Raw genomic sequence first — 26,835 nt, 5'->3', positions numbered from 1 at the left:
ATTCTCTAAAGGTAACTCCAGTAGCCCTGGGGTCACCCATGGGAATGATCATAGCATCACAATCACAAATTGTGGAAACTCCGGATTTGACCTCAAGGCCAGTATCTCAAGTCAAAGAACCTCTGGAGTTGACCCCTGGGTCATGGATTCAGGTGCTGGACTCTGTGGGGATGACTCCACAACCATATCATCAACGCACAAAACTATGGCATTAACCCCAGGCCTATCTCATCAAGTCATAGAGTCTTCAAGGATGACTCCGTGGGATCAAATCTTAGAACCTTCAGAGAGGAGTCCAAGGCAAAGCCACCAAACTATAGAGACTAGAGGGTTGGCCTCTGACCCCACAGTCACAAATCTAACTGAGTTGACACAGTCACCTCATCAAATAATGGAATCTTTAGGTACAGTCCCGAGGTCACTGGGTCAAAGTACAGCATCTGAGGGAATGAATCAAGAGCCACTGAATCAAGTCACAGATTCTGCAGTATTGACCACTACATCACTACTGCCAGATGTAGACTATTTGGGGGTGAAGCCAATGCCACAGCTTAAGGTTGTGGATTCCATGAAGTTATCCCCAGGATTACAAAATGTAAAACCTATAGACGGAACCTCAGGTTCAATCCCACAAATGGCAAAATATGGACAGTTGATCCCAACTGTGAACTCCATAGAATCGGCCCCAGAACTTCAACTGCAGGTTGTAAAATCTGATGGGTTGGCACCCATTCCACTGCTGGAAAGTGGGAATTCTGTGCAGTTAGCCCCAACGTCTCAGCTTCAAGGTCTGCAATCTATTCGTTTAACTCTAGGAACACAAGAGCAAAGTGGAAAATCTGCTGAGTTAGCCCCAGCACCACAGTTACAGAATAGGAAATCAATGGAGTTGACCTCCAGTCCACAGTTGCAAGGTCTGGAATATGTTCATTTGGCCGTGCCACCAGAGTTTCCAGATATAAAAGCTGTGGATCAACTGATCCTAAGACCACTACAGGAAGACATGAAATCCATGGAGTTGGCCCCAGAGCCACGGTTACCTGATGAAAGACCAGAGGAGATAGCTCCAGCACTCTTACTTAAAGATGTGAAAATTCCTCGAATGGTAGAATGCAGAAGGTTGATTCCTAAAACACAGGTGGAAGGTATGAATACGAGGAGCCGATTTCAGGGGCACGCATTCGAGCAGTGAAATCTGCAGAGCTCAACCTCAAGCCAAATCATGAAGCCATAGATCCCGAAGGATTGACTCCATGGCATCAAGCTTTAGAATCTTCAGGAATGATCACAGAGCCAGGATACCAAGGAGCAAGAAGCAGAGTTGACCTCTGACACTTGTCACCAGAGGAAAGAATCTATGGAGTTGAAACAATCATCTTTAGGAAGTACTTCCAAGGCCATTGAGCCAGACTTTAGAATCTATGCAGATGAACTCAATGCCATTCCAAGGTGCTCTTGAGACAATGCTCCAAGGCGTAAAAGCCTTGGAGACTCGGATGTCTCAACGCACAATACAAGAATCTCCAGAGTTGGTACCAGGATCAGAGATTCAAGATCTGCCCCAGAAGTGATGAACCCAGAGTCTCAAGGTATGAAGTCTGTTCATCTGAATCTAGGACCATATTCCGATTTTATGAACTATAAGGAGTTGGCCTCAGAACCACAATTTCAAAGTGTGAAATCTGTGCCATTGACCCCAGGACCACGGCCCCAACATACAAAACCTGAGATGTTGACTCTAGGGCCACTAATGCATGATAATAAATTTGTGGATTTAACTGTACCACTGGAAGCATCTGGGAGGTTAATTCCTGAAACACACTTACATGTTGAATCAAGGAAAGTTACCATGGAACCACACTTAGAAGCAATGAAATCTCTGGGTTCAACTTCTAGATCAAGGCATCAGGACACAGCCTCTGCAGCTTTAGCTTCTGAGATCTGGCCACAAGAGGAGGAATCTGTGAAGTTAATCCCACAGCAAGTCACGGAAACTGCTGGGATGATGCCAAGGCCACATTTTCAAAAGTTTCAGAGATGACCTTGGACCAGGCCATCAAGGCACAGAAACTGCGCGGCTGACTTCTGAGGCTTTGCTCCAAATGGCATTAACACAAAAACCAACAGGTCAGTTATGGAATCTACAGGAATGACTCTAAGCCACATTGTCAAGTTACCGAGCCTTCGGAGATGCCCGTAAGGTCAGAACATGAAAATACAGAAAATTTTGGGTTGGCATTGCTTCCAGTTGAAAATATCCAGGAGACAATGCCAGTACCCACCATATTTAGTACAAGGATCTCCGGATTGACTTTAGGACCAGGCATGCAATATGAGAAATCAGGAGCCACTACTGCAAAAATTTGGAAATCTGTGATGTCAACCCCTGGAACATCCCCATTAATGGAAGGATCTAAACAATTTATCACAGGAGCAAAACGACATGTTCTGGAGTTGACCGCAGAGCCACAGCTCCAGGGAGTAAAGTCTATGCAGCTGAAGCCAGAGCCACAATTACAAGATGTGGAATATGTTAATGTAATTCAACAGCTAGCTACTACTGGAGTGGTAGGATCTGAGAAGCTGGTACAAGAACCAGTACTACAAAGTATACTATCAGAAGACTTGACTAAGGGGGCACAGCTTCAAGGTGTGAAATTGACCCCAGGGCCGCATTTACAAAGTGTCAGATTTTCAAAGTTATCCCCAGGGCCACTTCTTCAAGGAGAAAAACCTGTAGATTTAATCTCAGGATCCCCACATCACAGTGTGAAATCTGATGAACTGACCCCAGGTTCACCAATGCAAGAGATGAAATCCTTAGATTTTAACCCCAGGGCCAAACCATCAAAGCGTTATGTCTGTACAATTGACTCCAGAATCACAAACTCAGAGTATGAAATTTGTGAAACAAAACTCAAGACCACGCTTGCAAGATGTCAGATTTTCAGATTTGACCTCAGAACCAAAGCATCAAGGTTTCAAACGTGTGCAGTGTGTACCAGGAACACAGCTTCAAGATATACAGTCCGTAGGATTTGAAACAGAATCATCTTTGCAATCAAACCAAGGGCTCTTGAATGAGAATATGAAATCTCTTCTGTCTATTGAAGGATTACAGTTTCACAGCATGGAATCTAGGAAATTGACCAAAGAACTACAGTATCAAGGTGTGAAGTCTCAGGAACGGAATCTAGGACCAAGGCAGCAAGAGGTGAAATTTTCTGAATTGACGTATGGGCCAAAGCTTCAAGGTGTCAAATTTGGGGAGCAAACCCCAGGATCAGTGTTTGAAGGTGTGAATTCTGTGGAGATGACCCCAGAATTAGGGCTTCAATATTCTAAATTAGCAAAGACGTCTTCGGGGCTTCAAGATCGAAAACAGGTGGGGCTTAGCTCAGGGCCATGGCTACAAGATATCAAATTTTGTGATCTGACATCAAGAAGTCAACCTTCCAGTGTGAAATCTTCAGAGTTAAACTCAGGGCCACAGCTACAGCATGTGAAATTTTTTGAGTTGACCCCAAAGCCAAAGATGAAAGGAATAAGATCTATGGGGTTGTCCCCAGGACCTCAAAAGCAAGTGGTCAAGCCTGAGGTATTAGTACCAGAGACATTGTTTCAAGGCATAAAACATTTCGTGGTGGGCCAAATGTCTAACTTGGAAGGTAACGGTTCTTATAAATTCGTCTCACAACCACAGAAACCAGATGCAAAATCTATGGAGTTGACTCCTGAGTCACAGTTGCCAAGAGTAAACTATTCTGAGTCGACTAGAAGACCACATTTACAAGCTATAAAATCTTCTGAAATGATCCAAGGGCCACACGTGGGAGGTGTGAAACCAATGGAGCTGACACCAGGCTCAAAACGTCAAGGTTTAAAATCTGAGTTGTTGATCTCAGAGCTGAAAGATGTGAAATCTGTGGCCACAGCTACAGGACAGTGTCTAAAAGGTATGAAATCTATGTTGTTAACCCCCAGTCCACAGCTGGAAGGTGAGAAATCTATGGAGACAACCACAGTGCAAGGGATAGAACATGTCAAATCTGTGAAAGACACCAAAGATACTAAGCTTCAAGTTGCAACACCTGACTTGGCTCTGCATGCAAGAATTCAAGAATTCAAAGGAGTGGAGATGGTCCCGAGAACACAACCGCAAGATGTGAAAACCGTGGAACTGAAATTTGGGCTAAAGATGCAAGGTGAGAAACCTGTGCCTTTTGCACCAGGACCATTGCTCCAAAAGTCTGAACCGCAAGATGTGAAACCTGAGGAATTGACTTTAGAGCCACAAACGCAAGATAGGAAGGTTGTCGACAGTACCCCATGTGGAAAGCATCAAAGCTTAAAATCTGTAGAGGAAACTCCAGATTCAGAGCTGCAACATGTGAAATCTGTGAAATTGACCCCACGGGTAAAGAAGCAGGAAGTAAATCTGGGAATGTGACCAGACGAGCAAAGTTTCAAGGAGTAAACTCTGTAGACTTAGCCCCAAGCCAACAGTTTCAAGGGATGGCACTCATGAATCTCACTTCTGGGCCAGAACAGGATGGCAAGATATCTGTAATCTCATCAAAGCAGCAATGGAAGAATTCAGAGCAACTGAAGAGAAGGCTTAAGGCAGAAGATGGGATGTCTCTGGAGTTAATTCCAGAACTAAAATTTAAAGGCAGAAAATTAGAAGACCTCAATTTTGAGTTAGGATTTGAAGATATAAAATCACTTGATTGGACTCCTGAATCAAATATTCAAGGTTTAAAACCTAAGGAATTCAACCTTGAACCACAGTTGCAAAGCCTAAAATCTCCTAAGTTGACCCCAGGGCCCCAGTTGCACCAAGTAAAACCCTCAGAGTCAGCTTCAGAGCCACAGCTTTGTGTAAAAACTCTTGAGTTACAACAAGAGCCGCTGCTTGAAAGTATGAGATGTATTCAGTGGATACCGGGACCTAAGTTCCAAGCCGTGAAATCTGTAGACTTAAATCTTGGGTCACATTCTCCAGGTGTTAAATCTGCAGGGTTGAAATCTTCGACACAGTTAAGAGATGTAAAGTCATCTGAATTGACTCTAGGGCCAAAACCTCAAAGTGCAACATATACAGAGTTCAACCTTGGGCCACAGCTGCAGAATGTGAAAACCCCTGAGGTGCTACCAGGACCACAGCTGCAAAAAGGGAAGGCTTTGGCATCCACCTCAGAGCCACAGCTTCAAGATGTAAAAACTACTGAGTTCAAAAAAGAGCCACAGCTTGAAACTGTGAGACGTATTCAGTGGATACCAGGACCTGATTTCCAAGCCGTGAATCTGTAGACTTAAATCTCGGGTCACATTCTCCAGGTGTTAAATCTGCAGGGTTGAAATCCTCGATACAGTTAAGAGATGTGAAGTCATCTGAATTGACTCCAGGGCCAAAACCTCAAAGTGCAACATATACAGAGTTCAACTTTGGGCCACAGCTGCAGAATGTGAAAACCCCTGAGGTGCTACCAGGACCACAGCTGCAAAAAGGGAAGGCTTTGGCATCCACCTCGGAGCCACAGCTTCAAGATGTAAAAACTATTGGGTTCAAAAGAGAGCCACAGCTTGAAACTGTGAGACGTATTCAGTGGATACCAGGACCTGATTTCCAAGCTGTGAAATCTGTAGAGTTAAATCTTGGGTTACAATCTCAAGGTGTCAAGTCTGCAGAGTTGAAAGCTTTGAAACAGTTAAGAGATAGAAGGTCATCTGCGTTGACTCCAAGGCCAAAGCTCCAAGATATACAATCTTCGTCATCACTCCAGGAACATCAGCCTCAAGGTTTCGATTTGAAACCTTGTCTACAGGTTAGAAGTGTGAAATCATGTGACCTGACTTCAAAGTCAAAGTTTTGTGATATAAAATCTATGACATTCAAATCTAGGCTTTGCTTGCATGATAGGAAATCTACTAAATTGACTGCAGGACCAAAGCTTCAAGAAGTGAAATCCTTACAGTCATCCCCAAGAGCACAGCTTCAAGGTGGGAGGTCTCTAGTGCTTGCGGAAGGGCCACAGCTTCCTGACACAAAATCTGGGGTATTAAGCCAAGTGTCACAATTACAAAGTGGTACAACTATAGAGCTGAACTCCCCACGACACTTGAAAAGGATGAAGTCATCTGAGTTGACTCTTCGGACAAAGCTTCAAGGTGTGAAATCTGAGAATTTCAACTCTGGGTCACAGTGGCAAGATCTAAAATCTTCTAAGTTATCACCTGAGATAAAGTCCCAAGATATGACATTTATTGAGTTAAATCCAAGTTCCCAGATGGAAGGCATAACCTTTTCTAAACCGACTGCAGGGACAAAGATTCAAGGTGCCAAATTTACAGATTTGTTTGGGTCATCGTTACAAGGTGTGAATGCTGCTGAGGGGACCTCACAGTCAAAGCTTCAAAGTGTAAAACATAAAGAAAGCGACCCCAGTCCCCAGACGCAAGTTGTGAAATCCTCGGACCTGAACCTTGGATCAGAGCTTCCAAATATGAAACTGGCGTCCAGCCCTGAGCCACAGTTTCAAGGAGAGAAATGTTCTAAGTTAATCTCAGAAACAGAGTGTCAAGATGTGGAATCTGTGAAGTTCAAACCTGGGCCACAGTTGAGGGGTATGAAATCTTCCGAACTGATATCAGGGACAAAGCTTCAAAAGGTGCAATCAGTGGATTTCAAGTCAGCCCCACAGTTACAAGATATGAAACCTTCTAGGTTGATCATGGGTATAAAGCTTCAAGACATTAAATCTACGAATTTCAAGTCTGGACCACACTTGCAGGATGTGAAGTCTTCTCAAGTGATCCCAAGGGAAAAGCTTCAAGGTATGAAATCTGTAGAACTGAAACCTAATCCAAAGTTACAAGGTGAGAAATCTTCTGATTTGACCCTGGGGAGGAAGTTTCCAGCTGTGAAATCAGGCCCACAGTTACAAGATGTGAAATGCTCTGAGTTGATCATGGGTATAAAGCTTCAAGATACAAAATCTACGGGGTTCAGTTCTAGATCACACTTTCAAGGTATGAAGTCTTCTAAAGTGATCCCAGGGTCAAAGCTTCAAGAAGTGAAATCCTCTGAGTTCAACCATGGTCCAAGCTACAAGGTGGGAAATCTAATTTAACCCAGAAGAGGAAGTTTCAAGGTATGAAACCGGTGGAGTTCAACCCTGGACCACAGAGACAAGGTGAGAAATCTGATTGGATACCTGAGTGCAGGCTTCGAGATTTGAAATCAGTTGAGTTAAAACCTGTTCCACAGTTACAAGGTGTAACCTCTTCTGAGTTGGCACCAGAAACAAAGCTTCAAAGTGGAGAATCTGTGGAGTTCCTTGCCAGACCCATGAAGCAAGATATGAAATCTCTTGAATGGACTCTAGGTGCAAAGGTCAAAGATGTGAAATCTTTGGGGTTTGGGTCAGCCCCACAGTTACAAAACAGGAAACTGCATATGTTGACACCAGGGGCACACCTTCAAGGTGTGAAATCTATGAAATTCAACCCCGGGGCAAAGTTGCAAGGTGCAAAATCTCCTGAGTCCATAAACCTTCGAATAATGAAAACGACAGAAGTCAAACATGACCCAGAATTTCAGGTTGCAAACCCCTCTGAGTTAGCCTTGAAATCAAAGACTTGCAGTGTGATATCTTCTGAGTTCAAAGCTGGGAAACAGTGGCAAGAAGAGAAATCTTGTAAGTTGAAACCATGGCCAGAGCTTCAAAGTATGAAATTTATGGTATACAATCCTGGACCACATCTGCAACATATAAAATCTTCAGAATTATGCAAAGAGACAAAGCTTCACGATGTGAAAGCTATGGAATTCAATCCCGAGCAGCAGTTGCAAGATGTGAAATCTCCCGAGTTATGCAAGGGAACAGGTATGCTTCAAGGTATGCAGTCTTTTGAGCTCAATCCTGGGCCACAGCTACAAGAGATAAAATCTGAGTTGTGCACAGATGTGAAGCTTCCATATGAGCAATTTCTGGAATTCAAGCATGAGCCTAAATTACAAGGTGGGAAATCCTCTGAATTGAATCCAGGGCCACAGCTTCAGTGTACAAATCTTGTGGCATTCAGCACTGGGCCACAATTGAAAGGTGTAAAATCTGAGTTGAATCCTCAGCCGGGGCTTCAAGGTATAAAATCTCAGGTGTTCTGCCTTGGGCCACATGTGCAAGGTGTGAATTCTTCTGCATTTATTTCAAACCCAAAACTGCAGTGCGTAAATTCTTTTGGATGCAACCCTGAGCCACCTTTGCAAGGTATAAACCCTTCTGAATTAACTTTAGTTTCAAAACTTCAAGGTATGAAGTCTTCTGAAGTGAGTTCAGGGACAGAGATTGCAAGTGAGACATCTATGGTGTTCAACCCTGACCGGCATTTGCAAGATATGAAATCTGAATTGATTCCAGGGTCGAAGTTTCTAGGTGTTGCACCTATGGAATGCAACCCTGGGCCACAGATGAAGTGTGTAAATTCTTCTGAGTTGAATGCAGAGCCAAAATTACAATGTGTAAATTCTATGGGGTGCAAACGTGGGCCACTTTTGGAAGGCGTACAGTCTTTTGGGTTGACTTCAGGGAGAAAATGTCAACAAGGTATGGGATCTGAGGTGAATCCAGGGACTAAGAAGCAAAGTGAGACATCTGTGGTGTTCAACTTGGAATCACATTTGCAATGTTTGAAATCTGAATTGATTCCAGGGTCAAAGTTTCTAGGTGTAGCACCTATGGAATGCAACCCTGGGCCACAGGTGAAGTGTGTAAATTCTTCTGAGTTGAATCCAGAGTCAAAATTACCATGTGTAAATTCTACGGGGTGCATACTTGGGCCGCCTTTGCAAGGTATACAATCTTTTGAGTTGACTTCAGGGATTAAATGTCAAGGTATGGGACCTTTTGATTTGAATCTGGGAACGGAAGTTCTAGGTGTAAAATCTGTTATGTTCAACCCTATGCAACATTTACAAAATGTGAAATGTGAATTGACTCCAGGGACACAGTTTCAAGGTATAACATCACGGGAGTTCAACTGGGGCCCACAGCTGCAAAGCATGAATTCTTCTGATTTGAAACCAGGGTTAGAACTTCAATGCATAAATTCCATAAAGTTTAATCCAGGGCCACAGATGCACGGCACAAAGCCCTCTGAAACTAACCCTACATCAGAATATCAAGGTACAAAATCTATTCTGTTCAACGCTGGAGCATATTGGCAAGGTGTAAAATCTTCTGAGTTAATTCCAGGGACAAAGTTTCCAGAAATCCAGTTTTTGGAGAATCACTGTGGGTCACAGCCACAAGTTGTACAGTCGGTGTTCACTTTAGGCTCTCCGTTAAATGGTATGAAATCTGTGTTATTTTTACCAGAGCCACTGCTTAACGATGTAAAGTCGGTGGAGATGAACAAAGAGCCACTGCTTTGTGGTGCAAATTCTGTGAAACTGATTTCAGGCTCCGAGCTGCAAGACTTGAAATGTGAGACGTTTGCACTAGAGCCATGTTTTAAAAAAATGAAATATGTGGAGTTAAATCCAGGGCCACATCCTCAAGGTATGAATTCTGAGGAGTTGCCCTCACACCTTAGACGACATAGTGTGAGATCTGTGGTGTTTGCACCAAAGCTGTGTTTTCAAGATGTGAAATCTCTGGAGTTGAAACCAGGACCGCAACCTCAAAATGTGAATTCTAAGGATTTGAATTCTTGCCTCCGGCAGAAATCTGTGGTGTTTGAATCAGAGCCACGTTCTCAAGATGTGAAATCTTTGAAATCAAACCTATTGCCACATTGTCAAAGTGCTAATTCTTTAGGGTTGTCAACATGCCTCAAGTCACCACATGCTAACTCTGAGACCTTTGCACCAGAGCCATGTTTTCAAGATATGAACTCGGTAGAATTGACACCAGGGTTCCAACAGCAAGGTACGAATTGTCGAGAGCTGACTTCAGGATGGCAAGGTATGAAATCGGTGGTGTTGGCACCAGAGGCAACTAAAAAGTTTGCACCAGGACCATTGTTGACTAGCGTTAAATTTTCAGATTGGTCTCCGGAATCACAGCAACGAGATGAGAAATCTTTGGAGTTTACTCCAGATCCAAAGTTGCAAAGTATAAAACATGTGAAATTGTCCTCAGCCTCTCTACAGCAAGATACAAAATCTGTAGAGTTAGCACCGGGGGCACTGCTTCAAGGAACAAAAGCTGAGATGCTAAATCGGAAAAGAAGCTATCAAATCACAGACTCTGAGATAATCCCTAGGCCAGGGCATCAGTTTGTAGAATGTGCAGAGATGATCCCGACACCAAAGCATCAAGTCCCTAAATCTATGAATTTGATTTCAATACCAGTTTATCACATCACAGAAAGGTTGGCACATCAAGGCAACGAAACCACAGAAAAATCTGTGGAGTTGACCCCAAAGCCAACAAGTAAAGCCATGGATTCTTCAAGAGTGCCTCTAAGGCTAGATCTTCAAGTACCAGAATCTGTTGATCGGACTCCAGTGCTAAGGAATCAAGGTTCTAAATCCTCGAAATTAACCCTAAAGAAAAGCTACCAAATCCCAGAAACTCTAGAGTTGCTCTCTGAGTCACGGCCTCAACTTAGAGATTTGAGAGAGTTACATACAAGGCCACTGCAGCAAGCTGTAGGATTTGAAGAGATTACACCAGAGCCCAGGCATCACACTACAGAAACTGTGGGATTGACCTCCAAGGCAAGGCAAAAAGGGAAGGAATTCCTCGGAGTGACCCCAAAGCCAGTAAGCGAAACCACTGGATATTCAGAGAGATGTCCTAGGCCCTATCCTCAAGCACTAGAATTTGTGGAGGTGATCTCTGAGAAAAGACTGCAAAGAGGAGAATCTGACGCACTGATTACAAAGCCATTGCATCATGTTCCAGAATCTCCAGAAATGACATCAGGGCTAGGATATCAAGTTCCTGAATCTGTGGGTTTAACCTCTAGGCAATGGCTTCAAAGGAGACAATCTTTAGAGTTGCTCCAAAAGCAAACAGGTCAAGCTGTAGGACACACAGAGTCTGTAGAGCTCACATCTGAGACATGGCAGCCAGAGAATGGATCAGTGGGGCTACCACAGTCAGAGAATCAAAGTATAAAATATTCACAGAGAGCTCCAGGAGTACGGGCTCAAATTACAGAAGTTATGAGGATTAGTCCAAAGCCACTAGATCAAGTCCCAGGATCCACAAAGACACAGCTTCAAGCTGCGCTCTCAATAGGAATAACCCCGGGAGCCCCCCAAAAAGTTACTGAGTATGTGAAAGTGACTCCTGGGCCACCACTTCAGGTTGTGAAGTCTGTAGCATTAACCCCAGGGCCAGCCTTTCAAATGATAGACTATGTTCAGCTGACCCCAAAACTGCAAGATGTGAGACCCTCTGAGTTTACCTCAGAGCTGTGGTTGCAAAGTGTAAAATCTAAAGAATTAACCACAGAGCCAACACACCAAATTTTGGACATAATGAAGTCGACAGGCTTTCAGATTGTAAAGACTGTGTTAATCCCATGGCCACCACTTCAAATTGTAAAATCTGAGGAGTTAGCACCAGGGCCAATTGCTCAGGTTGTAGAACCAATAGGAGTAGCATTAGGATCAGCGATAGAAGTAATAGATTGTTTCAATCTTCAAGAAATGGTAGAACCCGTGGAATTAACTCCAAGGCCAAATACCCATGTGAAATCTGCAGAATTACTCTCACAGCCAGCATGTCCCTTTGAGGAGCCTGCAGTGTTCACTCATGAACAAGGGCTTCAGGCTGTGAAAGCAATAGGGATAAAAATAAGGCCTCCTCAAATGATGGAATCTGAGGATTTGAATCTACGACAGGTATATCAGAATAGGGAATGTGAGGATTTTACATCAAGAGAGGAGTTACAAATAGAGAACTATCTCTCTAGATTTCTCCATAACTCTTCCAACTCCCTCATCACAAGTTCTGATGAAACAGAATTCGGAAGCCTTTGTGATTTTGAGGTGCCAGAAGTATCAAGGGCCTTGGATATAAGAAACATTGGGACAGATATTTTTCAGCCTGAAGAGTCCTTTATAGACCCTACTATGATACAATCTTCAACTCTTCCCTTTTCCCTTCACAATCAACTCTCTGATAAGATAGCTAACATTGTAGAAACTCCACATTTTGAGAGCTCAGGAGTGGGTGTCCTATCTAAGACGACTGACAAGAAGCAGGTGGAAGAGCTAGGGAACTCACTCCAGGGCCTATCCCAACATCCACCACAAAGCTGGAGATCACCACCTAGGACATTCCACTCAGGCTCAAGAATTCAAAGAGGCCTTACCAGCTCTGTCCTGGGCAGACAACAGAACGTCTGGGAGAGTCACTCCTGGAGACAGCGACTACCTCGAAAATATCTCTCCAATATGCTAATGTTGGGGGATGTCTTGGGAACCACGATGGAAAGGAAGCTTTGTTCTCCAACATCTTTAATGGAAAGAGCCACTAGAGATATCCGTCAATCTATCCAGAATTTATTTGGGGTTCCAGCTGAACTGATGAAGCCTTCCCAGAGTCTGCTAGAGAAAGGTCGAGGTGTTATTCCTCAGCCTTCAGTGGCCAGAAACTACATTCAGAGGCACACTTCATGTCGTGGTCACGAGCAAAGAACAGCCTTAAGAATATGGACACGTAGCTCCATGTCCTCCATAATACAGCAATATTCTGGGACTAGAGTGAGATTAAAGAGAAGTTCAAAGCTCACTGATATATCCCAGGACATCTTTCAGCACATACCATTCAGCACATCAGAGGGCCAGCCTCCTGCCCCAGTACAGCTAGAGTCTTCCTTCAATATAGTTTTCACCAGGAAAGATTCTGTTCCAGTGGAAGAGAGTGAGAACTCTTTGAGTTTTGAGTCCCAACACAGTCTCAAGCCAAGTTATCTTCCCCACCAGGCCAAGACTGACTTCTCAGAACAGTTCCAGTTGCTACAAGATCTGCAGCTAAAAATAGCAGCAAAACTGTTAAGGAGTCAAATACCCCCAAATGTACCTCCACCTCTAACTTCAGGTCTGGTTTTAAAATACCCTATCTGCTTACAGTGTGGCCGATGTGCAGGATTTAATTGCTGTCATAAATTACAGGGCACTTTCGGACCTTACCTTCTTATCTATCCACAGCTCCACCTTGTACGCACTCCTGAGGGCCACGGAGAGATTAGGTTGCAACTTGGCTTTAGGTTGCAAACTGGGAAAAGACCCCAAGTCCCAAAGTACCACAGAAGAGACAGACCCATCACACCACGAAGTCCTATATCACCATCGCTAAGGACAGCGAAAGTCTATACTCGAGCTTCCAAGAGTCCTACTTCTACGATATATTTCCAGTCTGGATCTTCCCAGTCTCCTTCTCCTGTACGAGTCCACATCAGGCGAAGGCAGTATAGAGGCCCTGACCTAGTAGGAAAGACAGAAATTAGAAAGCCGGGGCTCTATGAATTTAGTCAGGTTCACTCTCTACCAGAGAGTGTCTCTGAAAGCAATCAGAATGTAAAATGGGCTAAAAGGAAAACCAAAAAGACCCATAATCCAAAATACCCATACCCAATGAAAAGAATCACCAAGGGAAGCAGAACACAAAACACAAAACTCTACACAAATGGTAGAAGCATAATACAGAGTCCTTCTAGGGAATTACCAGCCCAGGTAAGAAGCAAGAGGACTGGAACATCTCAAACTACCTCTGCGTCTTTAAGAAGACAATCTAAGAAATCCTCCCAACCCAAATTCATTCAACTGCTTTTGCAAGGCCTAAAGCAAGCATTGCAGACAGCACACAGAATTATGACTTCTGCCGGGCAGAAGCCCGTGGACAGGCCACGGCCAGACCATTCGTGGTCAAGCAAAAACCAGCATCTAAAACAAAGAGCCAGAAATGATTACCTATCAAGAGATATCAAAAGAGACAGGATGTCAGTTGTTAAGGTAAAGCCAGTAGACATAACCACTAAGCAGAACATGTTATGGGAAGAAAGAGAGCAATTCAGATCAGCTCAACCACCAGAAAGAGATAGCTCTTTCCAACTCAGACGTACCCAACTGCCTAAGCCCATAGTTTCCCAAGGAAGTGCCGCTTTCAAAACCAGTTCACTTGGACAGCCTATGGGTATTGTTCAAAATGACTCTAGCAGCAAAGGTAAGAAAAAGCTCTACAGAAGTGAAATCTCTAGCCAGGAGTCCAAGAACTCCAAAACAGGAACCGGAGTTCAAGTCGGGGGGAGAAATCTACATGGTTCACCTCACAGAACCTCACACAGCCACCTTAAAGAGAAACTCGCACCCAAGAAGCAAAACCACAGCTTCTTAAGGGAGAGAACCCCATATAATTCCTCTGTAAGGAGCCATCGCAGTCCCTCTGAGAGGAGATGTCGCAGTCCCTCTGAGAGGAGCCATCGAAGTACTTCTCAGAAGAGCCATCACATTCCCTCTGAGAGGAGCCATCACAGTCTGTCTGAAAAAAGCCATCACAGTCTCTCTGAGAGGAGCCATCAAAGTGCCTCTGAGAGGAGTCATCGCAGTCTTCCTCAAAAGAGTCATCACAGTCCCTGTGAGAGGAGCCATCACAGTCTTTCTGAAAAAAGCCATCACAGTCCCTCTGATAGGAGCCTTCGTAGTCTCTCTGGAAGGAGCTATCACGGTGCCTCTGAGAGGAGCCATCGTGGTCCTTCTCAAAAGAGCCATCACAGTGCCTCTGAGAGGAGGCATCACGGTCCTTCTCAAAAGAGTCATCACAGTCCCTCTGAGAGGAGCCTTCGAAGTCCTCAAAAGAGTCATCACAGTCCCTCTGAGAGGAGCCATCACAGTCTTTCTGAAAAAAGCCATCACAGTCCCTCTGATAGGAGCCCTCGTAGTCTCTCTGGAAGGAGCTATCACGGTGCCTCTGAGAGGAGCCATCGTGGTCCTTCTCAAAAGGGCCATCACAGTGCCTCTGAGAGGAGGCATCACGGTCCTTCTCAAAAGAGTCATCACAGTCCCCCTGAGAGGAGCCATCGAAGTCCTCAAAAGAGTCATCACAGTCCCTCTAAGAGGAGCCTTCGGAGTCCTCAAAAGAGTCATCACAGTCCCTCTGAGAGGAGCCATCACAGTTTCTCTGAAAAAAGACATCACAGTCCTTCTGAGAGGAGCCCTCACAGTCCATCTCAGAAGAGCCATCACCGTCCCTCTCAGTGGAGCCATCGCAGTCCTTATCAGAAAGGCCATCACAGTCCCTCTGAGAGGAGCTATCGCAGTCTCTCTGTAAAGAGCCATCGGAGCCCTTCTGAGAGGAGATGTCGCAGTCCCTCTGAGAGGAGATGTCGCAGTCCCTCTGAGAGGAGCCATCGAAGTTTAGGATTAATCTGAGATTTTGTAAGCAATCAAGTACCCTCATTTGACAAGTATTGTAAAACAATCGTTATTGTTGAAATCTTTGAAAAATAAAAGAGACCTAGGGGGAGTGGTTTCTTAACCATGTTGATTAATTCCCAAGATGTTAATCATGCTGATCATATGAAGTATTGTTTTTTTGGTTGTTGTTATTATTGTTTTTAATGTGCTTATGCTTATTCATGAGAAGGGATATGGGTATATTTGAGTCTTACACTGACAGTGATGAAATTCCTATGGTGACAGTTTACTAAGAGGAGTCAGAGGGGACTTGACTCTTATTGGCCTCCTGATACTAGCAAGTCTTCCAAGTAGAGATTTCTCCCATTGTTTTGGATGGTGGGTTTTGGTCCTAGAGTACTGCTAATTCCTGTTAAAATTTTTTATACTTTTACTGAGGTACCATTGAAGTACAATAGAATGCATCTTTACAGTATACATACTTAAAGCATACAGTATGATCAGCTCTTTTTTTTACATTTTTAAAATTTAAATCAAATTTTCAATATAGATTATAACATCCAGTGCTCATCCTATCAAGTGCCCTCCTCATTGCCCGTCCCCCAGTTACCCTATCCCGCTCCCACCAACCTCCCCTTCCCAAATCCTTGGTTTATTTCCCAGTTAGGAGTCTCATGGTTTGTCTTCCTAATTTTTCTCACTCAATTCCCCTCCCCTTTCCCTTATAATCCTTTTCACTATTTCTTATATTCCATGTATGAGTGAAACCATACTGATTAGCTTTGACATGTGTAAATAACCATAACAGTGTCACTACAGTCACTATCCCTCCCCCAAGATTTTTTGGGTTCCTTTGTCATCCATTCTTTTCCCTACTCCTGTTCCCAGACAGCACTGCCCTTTCTTTCTGTCACCATACAGTGGTTTGCATGTTCTAGGATTTTATATAATGAAATCAGGTAGTATGTCCTATTTTTGCATGATTTTTTTCATTCAAAATAGTGGTTTTGAATGAGAACTAATTTTTATTGCTGAATAGAATTTCATTATACAAATACCATAATTTGTTTAGCCATCTTCCTTGAGACATTTGGGTTCTTTGCCTTCTGGGAGTATTAAAATAAAGCTGTTCCGAACATCCATGTGCACTTCTTTGTGGGAATTTTTTTGTTTAAGATTTTATTTATTTATCACGAGAGACACAGAGAGATGCAGAGAGAGAGGCAGAGACACAAGCAGAGGGAGAAGCAGGCTCCAGGCAGGGAGCCCGATGTGGGTCTTGATCCCGGGTCTCCAGATCACGCCCTGGGCTGAAGGCGGCGCTAAACTGCTGAGCCACCCGGGCTGGCCTTTTTTTTCTTTTTCTCTTGATAAATACCTGAGATGGTATTGTTCTACCAAGATATGCCATCTTAGGTTGATTGGTCATATGTCTGGAGTGTGTTAAACTTTTTAAAAAATTTGCCTGTTTTCCAAATTGGTGGTATAATTTTATATTCCTATCAGCAGTGTATAGGAATAAGTCTTTAATTTTAGCCAATTTTAAGGGTGTATAGTGGTGTTTCATTGTCATTTTAACATTTTCCTGATGAATAATGATATAGAACATCTGTCATGTGCTTATTAGCCATTCATATATCTTCTGGGAAGCACCTGTTCATATCTTTTGCCCAATTAAAGATTTTGTTTTTGGGGTTCCTGGGTGGCTCAGCAGTTGAGCGTCTACCTTTGGCTCAGGGTGTAATCCCTGAGTCCCAGGATCCTGGGATCAAGTCCTGCATTGGGCTTCCTGTTTGGAGCCTGCTTCTCCCTCTGCCTGTGTCTCTGCCTCTCTCTGTGTCTCTCATGAATACATAAATAAAATCTTTAAAAAATAAAGATTTTTTAATGTATTTACTTGATAGAGTATGAGAGAAACAACGGACACAGGTAGGGAGAGGGGTAGAGGGAGAAGCAGACTCTTTGCCGAGCAGGAAGCCTGACTGGGGGCTCGACCCCAGGACCCTGGATCATGACCTGAACTGAAGTCAGAAGATTAACCAACTAAGACACCCAGGCACCCCTCTTTGGCCTATTTTTAAATGTTGAGTTGTCTGTCTTGCTATGGAATTGTAGCATTTTTTTAAAGATTTTATTTATTCATAGAAATGTAGAGAGAGGGGGCGGGGGAGAGAGAGAGAGAGAGGCAGAGACACAAGCAGAGGGAGAAGCAGGCTCCATGCAGGAAGCCCGATGACTGGATCACACCCCGGGCTGCAGGCGGCGCTAAACCGCTGCGCCACCGGGGCTGCCCTCCTTATTCTCTTTATTTTGGTGTTTGTTTCGAAACTACTAAACTAAATTAAAAAAAAAAAAAAAAATTCTTGCTAAAGCCTTCTTAATAAGAGATTGATTTGACCAAGACAATGGATTTAAAACTCTCAAAGCTCTTCTGAATTATTTTAGAAGCTACTTGCATCCTTCCATGTTATTCCCATAGATTTCCTATTGTCTAGAGGTCTAAGAGAAAGATTTTTTTTTTAAGGTTTTATATATTTATTCAGGAGAGATACAGAAGGAGAGGCAGGGAGACATAGGCAGAGAGAGAGAAGCAGAATCCCTGAGAGGGAACCCGATGTGGGACTCAACCCGGGATCACTACCTGGGCCGAAGGCAGACATTCAACCACTGAGCCACCCAGGTGCCCCGAGAAAGAAATTTTAAACAAAGTGGGGGTTTCTCCTGGTGTTCTCTGAAGTAAACGTTCTTTTAAGGTGAAGACACATACATGTATTACGTTACATTAAAACCAAGGCAAGAAGGGTCCAGATAAGAGGTCTCCCACTCACCCCAGCCTCCCCCTGCGGCCCCTCCAGCTCCGAGCCACATGGTCCTCTGTAACCATGCAGTCAGGTGCAGCCATGCACTATTGATCCTCTCTCTTCCTATCCACTGGTCTTGCCAGCAGTACTACAAGGTCTTTGAAACCAAAGAACACTTCCACTGGGGTGCAAGGACACATGGCCACAGCTCTGCACCCAAGTCTCTCTTTCCCTGGATTTGGCGGTAAAAGGTGTTGCTCTCGGGAAGGTCAGGTGGCAGAGCGCGCTTACCCCTGTAGGTGGCGCCTGCTCGACCGCGGGAGCTGCCAGGGCCGTGTGCGGGGACCCCCACCCCCACCCGGGGCAGCACCTGCCCAGCCAGGCCGGTTCCCAGGGGGCCTGTCGCCCTTCTGAGTCACTGCTCTCACCTACTCTGGCTCCTTGGCCTTCTCAACAGCGCTAGTCTGAGCTACACCCTCTGAAAAGGAAACTGGAAAATAAATAAACGGTTATGAGTTTTCCTCATTCCTTGCGGCAGGTAACTTGATGAACTGTCATCTCACTTGAATTCTTTCCAAACATGCATCTTATTCCTCCTATGATTTTCAAAATAATGATTAAGTGGAAAACGAGACTTGTGCTTGAATAAAAAAAATAAGCTTGGGTGGCTCGGTTGGGCGTCTGCCTTTGGCTTGGGTCACGGTCCTGGGGTCCTGGGATGGAACCCTGTAGTCAGGCCCCCTGCTCAGCAGGCAGTCTGCTTCTCCCTCTGCCCCTCCCCCTGCTCATGTGCGTGCTCTCTCTCATAAATAAAATATCTTTAAAAAAAGTGAATAAATTTCCAGTCTTTCAGGTAAACAGAATTGAGAACATGTGAAGTCAACTCTATTTGAATTTACATGCATATATTTCAACATCTGACTGTCTTATCAGCGAGGCATCTGTTAGATAAACTCACTGCGATTCGTACAGCTGGAAACGATCCTCCTTCTCCAAGGTGTAAAGAGTTCTGAACTCAGAGACGTGGATTTTAGTCTTTGCTTCCCTGAACAACCGCCTCACCTGCCTACAGGGTGCCAAACCAGCCTGCCTGCCTTACAGAATTTCTTCAAGAATTCAGTGAGCCTGGGACACCTGGGTGACTCAGTGGTTGAACGTCTGTTTTCGGCTCAGGTTGTGATTCCAGGGTCCTGGGATCAAGTCCCGCACTGGACTCCCCACATGGAACCTGCTTCTCCGTATGCCTATGTCTCTGGCTCTCTGTGTGTCTCTCATGAGTAAATAAATACAATCTTTAAAATAAATACATAAATAAAAGTAAAAGAACTCAGTGAGCCAGTACATGTGGAAGTGTTTCATAAGTCCCGATGAAGTACCAACCCCGTGCCCGTCAGCACTGACACACCCATCCTGCACCAGCACCCAGACGCATTCTCAGGTGCTAGCTGAGCACCACATAGATTTAAACAAGGATCCACAAACCTTGAATCTGATGAACTTCTTCTTCCAGGAATGTAGTCCAGACAGATAGATTTGCTTAAGAGCTTCATGGCTCAGCCGCAGGTCGATACCGTCTGGGGTGACAGTGAACTGGAAGGCCACGGCTTGGTGAGCTTCCGCCATCTTCGGCAATCTCCTAGGAGAAGGGGACAGTGTGACACAACCAGCATTTTACCAGGTATTAGCCCCTTACCTGGACCTGGGATGTGTTCTGAATTTAGTCTTTCCCAGCCATCTAACAAACTTCATATTCCATTAATAGACCCAATTCCAGGGGCCACTGGCCCCTCCCCGACCTGTCCAGCACTACCCAGCCCACTGTCCCCTCTGCTCAGAGGCCCGGGGTGGCCGGTGGAGTCCAGGAGTGGAACCTCACCCCCACCCCTACCATCAGGCCTCCAGGCCACACCCAGCTGACCCAGGAAGTTGGCAGCCGTTTAGCCACCTGCCAATCTCACTGCCACCCACCAACCTCCTGGAGTCTGGCACAGAAGAAACCCAGAGAGTCCACAGATGAGTCCCTGATGGCCCTGAACCCCTTGTGTCCAGGCAGGAGCACTGGACTCTGGGGGATGCATGTGGCTGCTGTCTTGAGAGACCGGCTCAGGCGCCACTGAAGACTCCATGAAAAGGAGACACAGAGAATCCTCCGGAGTGGGTGTCTATGGGTGTCTCTGCTCAGGCTAGCTGCCCTGCCTCAACCAATAAAAGTGTGTTTCCTTTCAACGGCTTCAGAGCCAGGTCTATTCCGGCTCCCTTCCTCATGGTTCCTGTCTTCTTCCTTGGGGACTCAGGATGCACCTCACGGCTCCCTCCGGCACAGCCAGCCCCTCTGCTACCTCCTGGAGCCCCGGGACCATGCTCCTTCTTCCTAAGCTCTATACCGGATGCCCCACAATAAAAAGGAAGCTAACAGAAGGGGGAAAAGCTACCAAGAACTATAATGAAAACCCAAAATTGTATGTTTTCTTATCACAATTTCTCCTGTTTTTACCTTCTGAAGCCTACTGAGTGGGAGGAGGACCTACCAATATAAACAGGTGTCATGCTTTCAAAGATGCCCAGTTACAAAAGCCAAACTAGCTTATTAGTCTTCGGCTAATTGGAACAAATGGTTCCATTACAGGCCCAGAGAGGCATGCGGCCTGCATTTATTTGCTCCTTCGGCAAGCGTTTGTTGACTGCCTCCCACATGCCAGCCACGGGGAGGATGCAGACATTGGCAGTAAAGTCCTCCTCCTGCCCCTCTAGAGCTCACATAGGGAGGCCAAAAAGTAGAGAGGGTCCAAGAGGGGACCTCCTAGATGACATGGAAGCCCAGAAGGATCAGCTGGAGGGCAAGCCTTTCAGGCCCAAAGGTAAAACAGGACTCTGGGCAGAGGTCAAGGGCAGGTCAAGGACAGGGTGGCTGGTGTCAAGAGCAGGCAGCTATGGTCAGAGAGGATGACCCACAGGCAGCCAGGGGAGGCAGCTGGGTTTTATGCTAAGGGTGAAGGAAGAGCATCCAGGGGCTTTAAGTTACTGTTTCTGTCTCAAGAAGACCCCTCTGGGGGCGCCTGGGTGGCTCAGTTGAGGAAGCATCCAACTCTTGGTTTTGGCTCAGGTTATGGTATCAGGGTGGCAAGATGAGGCTCTATGTATGGCTCTGCACTCAGTGGGGAGTGTGCTTGAGATTCTCTCTCTCCCTCTCCCTCTCCCTCTGCATCTCCCGTTCATGCTCTCTCACATGCTCTCTCAAATGAGTAAGTCTTTAACAGACAGAAGACCACTCTGGCTGCAGTATGGATGGTGGGCAGGGCAGGGCGTGAGACCAGTAAGAAGTAAGGGCAGTCAGTCTTCCAGGAGACAGTGGCCCAAAGTGGCATGAGTGGGGGTGAGGAGGACAACCCGCTCCAGCCAGACAGGCTTCAGAGGCACCCTGGGGCTTCAGGCTTGATCACTGGCTCAGAAGAGCCACTGCCTGACACAGGAGAGTCTCTGCCTGGGGACGACAAGTCGGGGGTGGGAGCAGAGGAGTGGTGTGTGGACTTAACCACATGTGACGTGGCTAGGGGCAAAGGGAGAGGCTGGGACAGGCACACCTGGGCACACCTGGGAAGAGTCAGCACACAACCTGCTTTCATGATCATGGAGGCAAAGAGCAAGTCGGCAAAACTCAATCCACTGGGAATCACCTTAGCTTAACGCAACCTGCAAAGTGTTCATGGTTATCTACGTGTTATTCAGCAGGCATGGAGCCAAGCTCCCTAGCCTGGCCGATTCTGAAGAAACAGATCCCATGTCTGAAAGCAGCAAGATCTCCAAGCAAAGGGCTCCTGCAGATAATGCAGGATGTTGAAGAGGGCACCTCAACAGCTCTGAATCCTGTTCTCAAAAAGCTATCCAGGTGGCTCAAGGATTCTGCTAGCGCCTCAAGGCCACCTCTTAACCCCTCCCCACAAAGACTGCAGGCTACACATGTGGCAGGAGGCAGGTGTCACAGAGATCACTCTGCAGAGAGTGAAGCATGGCAAACAAACTTACGGACTGGCCACCCTCGGGATGATTTATAAGCTCTTTCCAGGGCTTTATACAGATGTGAGGGATTATTAATGGCAGGAGATGGAACCTAAACATAGCGTCTGCAGTCAATTCTATCTGAAGGTGTGGGTCCAGTGTTTGCTCAGGGGTCTGACCTCTGTCAGGGAGGCAGGCGAGACAGTATCTGCAGAACCAGGTTTGCAGTATCTGCAGACAAAGGTTTGAAGAACTCCCTGTGCAAATCTAGTAAGTGAAAATCCCACCCTCTGTCCTGGCATCCACAGACTCGTGTTTAAAAACATTTACAATCACAGGGGCGCCTGGGTGGCTCCGTCAACGGTTAGGCGTCCGCCTCGCTCTCAGCTCAGGTCTTGATCTCAGGGTCCTGAGTGCAAGCTCCATGCTGGGCACGGAGCCTGCGTTTAAAAAAAAGAAGAAGAAAGAAGGAAGAAGAAAAGGAAGAAGGAAGAAGGAAGAAGGAAGAAGGAAGAAGGAAGAAGAAGAAGAGGAAGAAGAAGAAGAAGAAGGGGCAGCCCAGGTGGCTCAGTGGTTTAGCGCCATCTTCAGCCCAGGGCATGATCCTGGAGACCCGGGATCAAGTCCCACGTTGGGCTCTCTGCATGGAGCCTGCTTCTGCCTCTGCCTGTGTCTCTGCCTCTCTCTGTGTCTCTCATAAATAAATAAATAAAATATTTTTAAAAAAAGAAAAAGAAAAACAATATATGCTTTCAATGCTACCTCCTATCACTGTCGGGGAAATGCCAATCAACACTGAGGCCAAATGCCACTGTACACCCACCAGGATGGCTAGAATCCAAAGGATGGAGGGTAACAAGTGCTGGCAAGGCGGTGGAGAATCCAGAACCCCCATGTGCTGCCGCTGGGGATGCACAACAGTGCAGCTGCTATGGACACCAGTCTGGTGGTTTCTCAAAACATGGTGTTAGTACACAGCCCCGCACTTCCACACCCCGGTGTCCATGCTAGAGAACCAAACACGTGTCCACCCAACATCCTGTACAAGAGGCCACCTCTTGCTGTGCACCTGCCAGACCAGTTTAGGGGTAAACCAGGAAGTGGCCACTTGAGGCACTTGAGATGTGAAGAAATTTACCCAAAGTGCTGAAGATAGAAAGAAAGCCCCCTGGGTCTATGTGGCTTGGCATGCTGTGGGGCTGTGGACCTGCTTATTTTTCCTGGCACTGCAGAAACCACCTCTGGCCGCCTCTGGTGGAGAGTGCCCACCTGGCAGCCCCAGCTGACGTGAGCTTGCATGAACCTCCCGGCCTGGAACACACCTGGGCGCTGCACCCCCAGGCTGAGCATGGGAACCATGTGACGTGCTACTTTAAAAATCATGAAGCCCACTACTGGAGAGAGAGTCTACAAGGTCTGCACCAGAGAACTTAAGCATCTTATGTTAATCTGCTCTCGGAAAGACACCAAGATCCGAGTTGAGAGCAACGACCTATTTATGGCAATTTTTATAAATTCACATCACTGGTCTATTATGCGGCTGTTCCTACAGCTTCCCAAGCCAGACCCCCACTTGGGCCTTGGCCGGGAGAGCCTGCTAACTCCAACTCACAGCTGGGATGCCTTTGCTCTCTCTCCATTCCCATCTTCTGGGTTCACACTTAGCTTCAAACTCCCCTTCTGCAGGCTGCCTTTGACCCCACATTCCCAGAGAACCGAGTTCCACCAGGTTTCAGCTGGTGATTCTCCCCACACAGGCTGGAAGGTGACTTTCATTTGTAAATCTTTCATTTAGGTGGCGTCTGGGTGACTCAGTTGGTTAAGCATCTGCCTTCCGCTCAGGTCACGATATCAGGGTCCTGGGATCGAATCCCTGAGTCAGGCTATGCTCAGCGGGGAGTCAGCCTCTCCATCTCACATGTGCACGCTCCCTCCCTCTCTCTCTGATAAATAAAAACCTTTTTAAAAACTTAAAAAAAATCTTTCATTTAATCTCCCAACGGAAGTGAGGAGCGTCTCCAGGACACAAATCCTTGTTCTACTCTGAATCCATTGAGGACGACAGACAGACAGCTCTCTAACACTTAATGCCAAGTGAATGCTGCCGGCGGGGGGTGGGGGCTGACGTAACACATACCTTAGTTTCAGTAAGACTACTTTAATTTTGATAACTGCCCAATGCCACTCACCACATCTTTGGACAAAAAAATTGTTCTGTAGTTCATTTTTCATATGTGCCTGCTTTGTCCTCCTCCTCCATCAACTCTTCCTCACCATAATTTGTTCACACAAGGTCAGCGGCCAGCAATCATAACATCAGCCATCCCTAAGCTAGTCCCCTTACCCTTCAGGAGGAGCTGGCCCAGTGCCACCACCCATCTGCCAGGATTCTGGGGCAGGCAGCTGGCTAAGGAAAGGAGGTAAAAGGTCAGCACAATGCAAAGTGCTTAGCTGGCTTCCAAAACAGCCCGGGGGGGAAATTCAGATATGGAAATCACCTCCGTAATAAACAAACAGTAAAACCTGCCCTGTGATATCCAAAATATGTAATTAGTTGCTGTCAGAGGTCTTTCAACCTAACCTTAAAAACAACAGATAAGGAGAGAGAAAGGTAGGTAGGCAGACAGACAAATGCAGCAGATTCTTTCCTGTGCTTTTAACAATGAAAACACAAAAATATTCCTTCTACCAAACTGTAGCTACTGGACAACATGACCCGCGTCTCACCCGCGTTACCCATCTGATTCCCAGGAGAACCCAGGGAAGGGGCACAGAATTTACCAAGGGGCAGATCAACGTGCAGGTGCCAAGACACCTGCCCAAGGTCACAGCCAGCAGACCCACGTCCAACTCCAAACACCACGTGCCTACCTCCCAGTTAAGTGGTAGGTACTCCATTAAAAGTTCCACGTAAGATTCCTAAAGCTACACAAATATAAAATTAGGTCATCCTGTTGTAACCGAAACGATGTGATTGCAGTCAGCAATAAAACTACAGTAACTACAAACACGATTGGTGCCAACGCTAAAATTATTCACAGGAACCAGCCTCTCCACTAAATTGCACAATTCACCGCGCGCACAGGAGTGGGCTCAGCCTGCTATTAAAATCCAGCAAAGGGCGGCCCATCTCATCTAGCGGGTCAACAGCTGTGTTGGGAATCCTTTGAGGAAAGGTTACCCACAGGAAGCAACGGCTTAGCAGCCACGTGGAACACCAGGCAGGGTCTCCAACAGCACAGGCCGTACTCCTCACCAGGGAGGATGCTCGGGCCTCCAACCCTGGAAAAACTCTCCAGAGGAGACACTGTGGGCAGAGCCTGCAGCACGGTCTTTCACGGGGCACCATTCACGTTTATGGGGTAAGGATGCTGAGTCAAGGCAGATTATAGAGGGAATTCTCAATCATTATAGTTTGTTTTATGGCTCCGGAAAAACCCAACTTCTGCCCACGGAGCTAGCATAAAAATAAAGCAAATTCAAATGTACACCTGCTATCGTGCCCACTCTAGTAAATAATGGCCAATCAGAAAAATACAAAAGAAATATGATCCACGCAAGAGAAAAGAATTCGGGAAAGGTCACCGAGAGTCATGTTTTATGAAGAAAATACAAATGCCTCACCAGGCCCCAATCATCTGTGCTCCGCTCAAGTATTTTTCTCCAGATGCAGATCCATAAGCACCTGTGTCACCAGCCATGCCGATGGCGGCCCCTCTGCTGGAAGAAGCATGCCTCCACCCAAAAGAGATCCCTGAACCTCTGCTCAGAGCAAGATATCGTTCCCACAAATGTTCCTGACACCAAGGGCAAGGTGGCTTTCCCTCGCACGCTCCTCACTCTGGCCCCAGAGATGCCGCTGACCTTGCCAAGCCCCAGTTCCAGCTCAGGGCCTGGAGAGGATGGTCCTATCCATAAAACATGCCTGAGGCTATGGTATTATTTGCTAAAACTCATGCCTACTTCATACCCTTGAAACTATTTTCACATCTGGCCTCTTACTGGATCCTCCCCACTCATGAGACAAATCAACAGGTGTCAGAGGCACCATTTTACAGATGAGGAACTGGAAATCCAGAAACACATATAAGGCTGATTCAGTGTCATATCCAGGGGGGTGGGGTGGGGGCAATGCTAACACCCAACACTGCCTGCACAGGGGTCTGGGAAGCAGCCTGGGACAGGGAGGACAGACGGGCCACAAGGTTTGGAGAACACAGATCTGGATTCGAACTCCAGCTCTGCCACTTAGCCGTGTGTGTGTGTGTGTGTGTGTGTGTGTGCCACGCGCGCGTGGCGTGTAGGAGACAGGGAGACAAGGAGACAGAGAGGGAGGCCTTGAACAAATGTCACTGCCTTATCCTAACATCGTTTCCTGGCACATCAAGTATGCAGAATATGCCCCCTCACATCAAGTAATAGGCCTGACACCACAGTATGTAGGAAACACACTGTACCTTCCGAACTATGGTCCCATGCTCCAGGAACGTGGGTTTCCACGTGTATCTGCCCTCTACTTCTTTCCTAGACCCCTCTCCCCCCCCTCTCCCCGTTCCCTGCAACGCCCTGCCAGCATCAGATACCTCCCAGACCGACCTCCTCACTCTGGTATTCAGCTTGCAGGAGCGCTGCTTGATCCATTTCTAGTACACCTTATCGTAC

The 26,835-nt window shown here is 46.1% G+C and overlaps 2 protein-coding genes across 2 annotated transcripts; one reads left to right on the top strand and one right to left on the bottom strand.

Annotated features, from left to right (window-relative positions):
• Window positions 1–7,163: 7,163 nt before the first annotated feature.
• Window positions 7,164–16,007, top strand: LOC119878825 (uncharacterized protein C2orf16-like). Its single transcript, XM_038589390.1, has one exon. The coding sequence runs from the start codon at window positions 7,352–7,354 to the stop codon at window positions 15,389–15,391; it is 8,040 nt and encodes a 2,679-aa protein (XP_038445318.1). The 5' UTR covers window positions 7,164–7,351; the 3' UTR covers window positions 15,392–16,007.
• Window positions 15,550–25,889, bottom strand: LOC119878826 (carnitine O-palmitoyltransferase 1, liver isoform-like). The gene is made up of 3 exons (XM_038589391.1): window positions 25,798–25,889; window positions 19,660–19,813; window positions 15,550–15,785 (listed from the first exon to the last, which is right to left on the bottom strand). The coding sequence occupies exons 1-3, from the start codon at window positions 25,872–25,874 to the stop codon at window positions 15,768–15,770; spliced, it is 249 nt and encodes an 82-aa protein (XP_038445319.1). The 5' UTR covers window positions 25,875–25,889; the 3' UTR covers window positions 15,550–15,767.
• Between the last annotated feature and the right edge of the window lie 946 nt (window positions 25,890–26,835).

Source organism: Canis lupus, unplaced genomic scaffold (assembly GCF_011100685.1).
Source record: "Canis lupus familiaris isolate Mischka breed German Shepherd unplaced genomic scaffold, alternate assembly UU_Cfam_GSD_1.0 chrUn_S1947H2146, whole genome shotgun sequence".
NCBI classification, from domain to species: domain Eukaryota; kingdom Metazoa; phylum Chordata; class Mammalia; order Carnivora; family Canidae; genus Canis; species Canis lupus.
This window is presented reverse-complemented; position numbering and strand designations above follow the sequence as displayed.